The sequence below is a fragment of the Nicrophorus vespilloides genome, unplaced genomic scaffold (genome assembly GCF_001412225.1).
Source record: "Nicrophorus vespilloides isolate i.1.1-1 unplaced genomic scaffold, Nicve_v1.0, whole genome shotgun sequence".
Lineage (NCBI taxonomy): Eukaryota > Metazoa > Arthropoda > Insecta > Coleoptera > Silphidae > Nicrophorus > Nicrophorus vespilloides.
Window position 1 is genome coordinate 9332 of NW_017100064.1, and position 7734 is coordinate 17065.

The 7734-nt window shown below is 42.0% G+C and overlaps 2 protein-coding genes across 2 annotated transcripts; one reads left to right on the forward strand and one right to left on the reverse strand.

Moving 5' to 3' along the window:
* The first annotated feature begins 676 nt into the window (after positions 1-676).
* LOC108566806 (endoplasmin) lies at positions 677-4173 on the forward strand. The gene is made up of 4 exons (XM_017926868.1): positions 677-1011; positions 1095-1187; positions 1771-1931; positions 1997-4173. The coding sequence occupies exons 1-4, from the start codon at positions 969-971 to the stop codon at positions 4034-4036; spliced, it is 2337 nt and encodes a 778-aa protein (XP_017782357.1). The 5' UTR covers positions 677-968; the 3' UTR covers positions 4037-4173.
* Positions 4174-4281: 108 nt separating this feature from the next.
* On the reverse strand, positions 4282-5976 carry LOC108566804 (ruvB-like helicase 1). Its single transcript, XM_017926867.1, has 3 exons — positions 5735-5976; positions 5360-5663; positions 4282-5298 (listed from the first exon to the last, which is right to left on the reverse strand). The coding sequence occupies exons 1-3, from the start codon at positions 5873-5875 to the stop codon at positions 4373-4375; spliced, it is 1371 nt and encodes a 456-aa protein (XP_017782356.1). The 5' UTR covers positions 5876-5976; the 3' UTR covers positions 4282-4372.
* Between the last annotated feature and the right edge of the window lie 1758 nt (positions 5977-7734).

The window sequence follows — 7734 nt, forward strand, 5'->3', positions numbered from 1 at the left end:
TATAAAATGTTGTCATTTTGACGTTTTATTTGACAATATTCTATCATTAATTTGACGTTTAACAATTGTCATTAGGTAAGTCGATGGGAGATTTCCGTGCGATAAATTAGAAATCGAAATGCAGTGTTTGCCGCATTCGAGAATATCCCCGAAGGCGGAATTTCTACAAACACTTTTCTCGCAAGATTTCCATCGCTCCAACGAAACAAAAGAAACTTGCTTTTACCTCTTGCGATCGTTTCCCAGGTAACAAAGTATATCTCCATTAGCGACAGAGGGAAAAACAAAAGAAACTGTTTGCAATTTGCGATCGTATTTGTTTTTTATTAAGTAATTACTCGATAACGATACAAGATAATTTGATTATCGCAAAAAAAGCAAATTGAAGATGAAACAATGGCATTTCCACAAACAAAACATTATATTTTAAATTTCATAAACTTAACAAATTGCATTTCGTTACAATTACTTCGAAGGTGAATAATGAATGTGATTGTGAAAAAAGTAAAGTCCAAATTGCATTTAATAATTGATATGCACTTGATGAATGTTATTGAAAATATTGTTGTTGTTTGCTTTTGAATGAAGACGATCAATGTACAATAATTTTTCAATTATTATTGTTTTTCTCATGACTCTAACTTTGTTATTTACTGTTGCATGTATATTTCCAGATGTTGCGACGATTCGAATGTCCCGCCCGCAGTTCCACCAATGACGGACGGCCATTTGTATTTTGTCGAGCGTCGCGCGTTCCGATTGGCCGTCGGCGATTAGAAACATTTCGTGTTGGATGGCGATTGGTCGGTGCAACTGATGACATGGGAATCGCGCTTGCTGCTGTCATCATTCCGGCTTGTGGCATGTTCGAGAGCGGCGCTCTCTGAAAACGGAACGCAACCGGGCGAAAAATACGAGTGCGTTTTAAATTTTTTCCGTTTCATTCCAAAAAAACACGCTCGTTCGAAATGAACCGAATGCAGTTTTTGGTTCTCGGTCTGTTCCTGTTGGGTGAGTGTTGTGTGAGAATTCCAATCGGAATTCAAGGGAAACAAAACAATTTCGTTTGCAATTCAACTGTTTATTTCTTCCAGGATGTTCCTGCAGGGCCGAACTCTTCGAAGGGGAGGGCACAGTGGAGACGGTCGACATCGATTTGGGTGCAAGCAAAGTTGGCTCGAAGACAGGTTAGTGATCCTCCCAATAGTTTACGGTCTGATCCTCGCAAAGTTCATCAAGTTTTCCTTTGTCATTTGCTGGGTGTGCTTCCCGAAATGCAGTGATGGGCTGGGGTTGTCTATGTGCAGCTCAAACCATCCATACCTTTCATCGAGAAAACAATGTTAATCTATATGTAATTCAGTTGGATTCAGTTACTTTTGGTTCTCTGTCATTGGACTTTCTGATAAGTCTTTGGGATCCAAGACTTTGAGGTGCTCCATTCGATCCACCAAATCAGACACTTGGAAATTGTCCCTTACATATGGTTTCGAAGTTATTGGGGTTACTGTAAATTGATAACAGTTTATTTTAGATAACAACATTTGCATTCTTATTGAAACATGTAATTCATACTGATATTTGAAGGGAGTAGCTAACTGTATCATATTTCATTATATTAATTATGTTATATGATTACCGAATTTTAACGGTTTCCCCGATTGCACGTAAGATCTTCCCGGTTCTCTTTGATTCACGAAGCACAGCTTGAAATGTTTACCGGATTTCTCCATGTTGTTTGATCGATATTCGATTCTTTATCGTTTGCAGATGATGAGGTTGTTAAAAGGGAGGAGGAGGCGATCAAATTGGACGGACTGAATGTGGCCCAGATGAAGGAGCTTCGCGATAAATCGGAAAAGTTCACGTTCCAGGCTGAGGTCAACCGAATGATGAAGTTGATCATCAATTCGCTGTACCGTAACAAAGAGGTAAAAAGCATCGATTTGCATAAAATGTGGTTTGTTTATTAATTTATTGTTTTCTATTTTTGTAGATTTACTTGAGGGAATTGATTTCTAACGCCTCCGACGCTTTGGACAAGATTCGTTTGCTTTCGTTGACCGATAAGGGAGTGCTGGACACGAATCCCGAACTGAATATCAGGATAAAGGCGGATAAGGAGAACAACATGCTGCACATCACTGATACTGGTATTGGCATGACCAAGCAGGATCTGGTGAATAATTTGGGAACGATCGCCAAGTCGGGAACGGCAGAGTTTTTGAGTAAAATGCAAGACGCCGAATCCGCGAAGGATATGAACGATATGATTGGTCAATTCGGTGTCGGTTTCTATTCGGCTTTCTTGGTCGCCGATCGCGTCATCGTCACCACCAAGCATAACGATGACAAGCAGTACATTTGGGAGTCTGATGCCGCGAGTTTCAGCATCGTGGAGGATCCCAGAGGCGACACCCTCAAGAGGGGATCGACCGTCAGCTTGCAGTTGAAGCCGGAGGCTAAGGATTTCTTGGAGCAGGAGACAATCAAGACTTTGGTGAAGAAGTACTCGCAGTTCATCAATTTCCCTATTTACCTGTACGCCAGCCGCACCGAGCAGGTGGAAGAGGTTCTGGAGGAGGACGAAGTCGTCGAGGATAAGGTCGACGATGAGGCGGCTGTCGAAGAGGAGAAGGAAGAGGATAAGCCCAAGACGAAGAAAGTGGACAAGACTATCTGGGATTGGGAGCTGTTGAACGATAGCAAGCCGATTTGGACGAGGAAACCGAGCGAAGTCGAGGGAAAGGAATACGATGAGTTCTATCAAGCGTTGACCAAGGATAGCAAAGATCCTCTGGCCAAAGTGCATTTCGTCGCTGAAGGAGAAGTCACCTTCAAGGCTTTGCTCTATGTACCGTTGTCTCAACCCACCGAGAGTTTCAACAGGTACGGCACTAAAACCGACAACATCAAGCTGTACGTGAGGAGGGTCTTCATCACCGACGAATTCAACGACATGATGCCATCGTATTTGAGCTTCATCCAGGGCGTCGTCGATTCCGACGATCTTCCGTTGAACGTGTCCAGGGAGACATTGCAGCAGCACAAACTGATCAAGGTGATCAAGAAGAAGCTCGTCCGCAAGGTGCTCGATATGCTCAAGAAGCTGAACGACGAGGACTTTGCCAAATTCTGGAAGGAATATTCGACCAACGTCAAGCTGGGCGTTATCGAGGATCCGAGCAACAGGACCCGTCTTGCCAAGCTCCTTATGTTCCACTCATCCAACGGAGAGGATCTCACCTCTTTAGCGGATTACGCCAAGAGGATGAAGCCCAAGCAGGATCACATCTATTACATCGCCGGCTCCAGCAAGGGCGAAGTGGAGAGATCGCCGTTCGTTGAACGCCTTCTCAAGAAGGGCTACGAAGTTCTGTACCTGGTGGAGGCTGTGGATGAGTACGCGATCTCAGCCATCCCCGAATTCGACGGTAAGAAGTTCCAGAACGTCGCCAAAGAGGGTTTCAGTCTGAGCGAGAGTGAAGGAAGCGTGCAGCAGCTGGAACAGCTCAAGACCACCTACGAACCATTGACCAAATGGTTGGCCGAGGACGCTCTCAAAGAGAACATCGCCAAGGCGACCGTCTCCGAGAGGTTGAGCGATTCCCCGTGCGCTTTGGTTGCCAGCATGTTCGGCTGGACCGGAAACATGGAGCGTCTTGCCATCTCGAACGCCCATCAAAAATCGGACGACCCGCAGAGAGCGTACTACCTGAACCAGAAGAAGACTTTGGAGATCAACCCGAGACATCCGTTGATGAGGGAGCTGCTGAAGAGGGTGAACGACGATCCTGCAGATCCGGCTGCCAAGGATATGGCTGTGATGCTCTTCAGGACGGCAACACTTCGCTCAGGTTTCATGCTCAAAGAGACGGCAGAGTTTGCGGAGAGTATCGAAGGTATGATGAGGAAGACGCTCGGAGTGCCATTAGATGAGGCCATCGAAGAGGAGGAAGATGTACCCGAGGATGGAATCCCAGAGGAGGATGAACATCAGGAGGATATCGAAGCGGAAGAACATGACGAGCTGTAAAGGAATCGAAATAATCGAGATAGTGAAGAAAGAAACTGTTGTTGTAAACGTGCGTCGAGTGTTTACCGTGAATTGTTGAAGAAATGAAATTGTGAAATGAAGTTCGCGAGAGATTTATATAAGCTATTAAGACTGTATCATTTTTGTTTTGTATTTTTTTTCCCCCATTCATTCTTGTATTTATATTTTCAATAAATATACAAACGGAAATGTACGCACCTAATTTCAATGAAACGAACGAAAAGTTTATTAACAAAAGGAAAATAACTTTATTTGATATATATATAAAAAAGGAAAGAAAGAAAGAAAAGATGATTAATTGAGAAGGAATTGCTACTACAACATAAATTTATCTTTGTTCTGCGAGACGATCTTTGCCGAAGATTTGGCGTCGAGGAAGAGCGAACTGACTTCGACGATGTCCTCCCTCTTAATCTCGTTCCTCCCATTGGTCTTCGCCGTTAGAGATGCGGGCGTCATCAGTTGCACGGCGTACCTCAACGTCGATCTCACACCCACATCGCTGAGTGCTGCCAGTGCATCGTCCTCCATCTCCAGACCTTCCGTCAACGCTCTCAACTTCAATATCTGCTCCAGATCGGGTTTATCGTACGGCAACGTCCTGATTATCACCAGCCTGTCGAGCAGATCCAAGGGGATGCCGTGCGGTGCGATGATGTCGTCCGTTCCGCGGATCACGCATCGTCCTCTGTTCGTGGCGAAGATGACGATCGGTGCGATCGCACTCTCCAACGCCCTGTGCAGATACGTGAACGTTTCGATGTCGAGCATGTGCACTTCGTCGATGAAGAGGACGCCCGGCACCAGTTCCGCAATGCCCTGATCGATGTACTTGTCAACAACTTTATTGATCTCCTTCCGCAGTTTGTCCGTGATCTCGGTCTTCTTCGGCTTCATCAGTTGACTCATCATCGAGAGTACGTCCTGTCCGCCCTGCGGTTTCGAGTTGGCCGCATCCAAATCGTGCAGAGTCACATCCTGAACGACCTCCTTCTTCTTATGAACGTCCCCTTTAGGAATCGGCACGTATTCCTCCGCCTCCAGATCGAACTCTGTGGCGTACGTATCGCATCTGCCCTGCCTCTTCACAGCTCCACTGTTTGCTTCGATGTAGATTACATCGCCGACCTCCACCTTTTCCTTCTGCAACGCCTCGTATATACTCGGATCCAGCTTCAACTGTTTACTTCCTTTGGCAGTCCGCAACCCAATCACCACATGGCTAATAGTCTTTCCATATCCTAAACAATCAAAATGGTTTCGTTTAAATACAAAATTAACTAGAATTCAGAAAATATCAACCTCCTGATGGATTATCAGTTTCAACTGGGGACAGTTCGACAACCTCTCCTTCGTACACCTCCTTGTTTTCCCTGATCCTCAACCCGATGGCCCTCCTGAAGTTCTCCATCAGCACCTCAGTCTTCTTGATCTCTGAGCTGTACACCTCGGATCCCACCATCGGACAGAATGGTACTTTATTACCCAATTCCTGAGCAATGGCCAAAGCGATAGCTGTTTTACCTGTGCCTGGTGGTCCGGCCAAAAGGATAGCCCTTCCAGCCATCTTCTTGCTTCTGATCATGTCGACTACGACGCCGGCGGCCTAAGCAGGAACACGAACATGAATGAATAGAGACAATTGATGGAAGAAACAAAGTTGTTTGTAAAACTAACCTCTCTCGCCTGCTCCTGGCCCACGAGACCCGCTGCCATTTGGATGGCATAGCCCCTCTCGTCCAGACCGAGCCCTTTGATGTGGCTGTGGGCGCTGATCCTCTGCGTCTTTACCGTACTCTTAACTTCTTCCACCTTCATTTTATATAGCTTACTGCTTGGTTGTAACGAAACTAAATTGTAGAAATTGAAAGACGCACTTCTTCACCCCCACACTCAAACAGCACCGGTTGATATGGAAACAAAACAAACCAACTCGTTGCGTTGGTAGTATTGATTGAATCGAACTTAGGCAACTTTAATTGTTTGTTAACTTTTTAATACCGTAGATCAGTAGTTACCAAACTTGATGTTACTACGCCTCGAGCATTTTTTCAACTTTGAACACGAATTACAGCCAAACGGATAAAACCACAGTAATATATCTATACTTGCTAGATTCCCCAAACATTCAGCTTTCATATACATATATTGGATTCATTCTATCTATTACAGTTTTCGAGAAAATCAATGAAATGTAAAAACACTGCTTTTTCGAGCATTTTTTAAACTTTGAACACGAATTATAGCCAAATGGCTAAATCCACAATAATATATTGATACTTGCTAGATTCTCCAAACATTCAGCTTTCATATGCATATATTGAATTCAATTAACAAACAATTAACGTACGCAAATAAATGTACGTTAACCGAACTTGATATCGCACAAAACACCAGTGCGTTAACTGAACATAACGCCAATATTAATATTCTTCAGTTTTTAATATTATTTTATTTATAGAATTTTGAGGATTTTAAGTGAAAAAAATAATAATTAGGTATATTATAGCCAAAGAAAATATTTTATATAAATTTAGCCTCGTCGTTAAAATTAACCAACCGTTAGTTAATCTACGCCTTAGAGAACCAAAATAAATCAATTACAAAGCCTGTTACGAAATGCGTGATTTAGGAAGAATGGCTCTCATTAAAATAAATTATCCAGGCTGCGGTGCATCGAAAGAGAAGAGAACAATATGAAAATAGTTTCAGAAAACCGACAAAAAAAATAAAACGAGTAAAGTCACTTTGAGGATATTTTTGGAACTAAAATAGATACAGCTTATTTCTTGCCTAAAAGTGCTTTAACTGTAGAATGTAAATGCAATATAGTCATGCATTTAAATTAAGTTTGTTTCTAAACATGATTTTTATATTATTTAAATGCAATTTAATTAAAAATAATAATTGCTTTCAAGAGGTGGAAAGTACAAAAGTGAGTTGGAAATTAGATATGGCTATATCGGATGAAGATGCGGCTACCACCATTCGTTTTGACATCAATTTCCACTCGGTAACAGTATTAATGTTGTTATTTCAATGCACACGTTTCCATGGCTACAGCACGGCTGTTAAAGAAACTTAAAAAGTTAACAACTTAGAAAAGTGAACTAAATGATTAATTCGATTTAAATTAAATGAATTGTAGCATAGACCATATGCCAGATAATTCTAAAGTTAGTGTGGAGCAAATCTACGTCGCGTAGGTCTATCTGTTTTTTTTTTCGTTCGTTCCATTTTTTGTCTCTCCTCTCAGCCAAGTTGTATTGATGTCACCAGGAATGTCGTCGGTATCTTTCGATATTAAAATTAATGAAACAAAAAGTTTCCTAATTATATTCACCTAATAAACTTCTTTTAATTTTCATGATATTACAACTAAATTGTCCATTAAAAAAAATGTGATAGAATCATGTTTTATTCGTATAATTTGCATATTATATTACATATATCGATTAGACCTTCAGAAAGCAGCCATTTTGGTTCTAATTTTGTGTGGAAAGCACATGTGAAAGATTTTGAGAAGACAGATTTTTTGGGAGATTTTTATTAAAGTTTGCTGTTTGTCGAATGTTCGATTTCTAAATCATTTATGTTGAATGTAAATGATAAACAAGCAATTTATCGAAAGTACACAAGCAACAAATGGTTGCTGTATTATTCATAATTAAATTGCT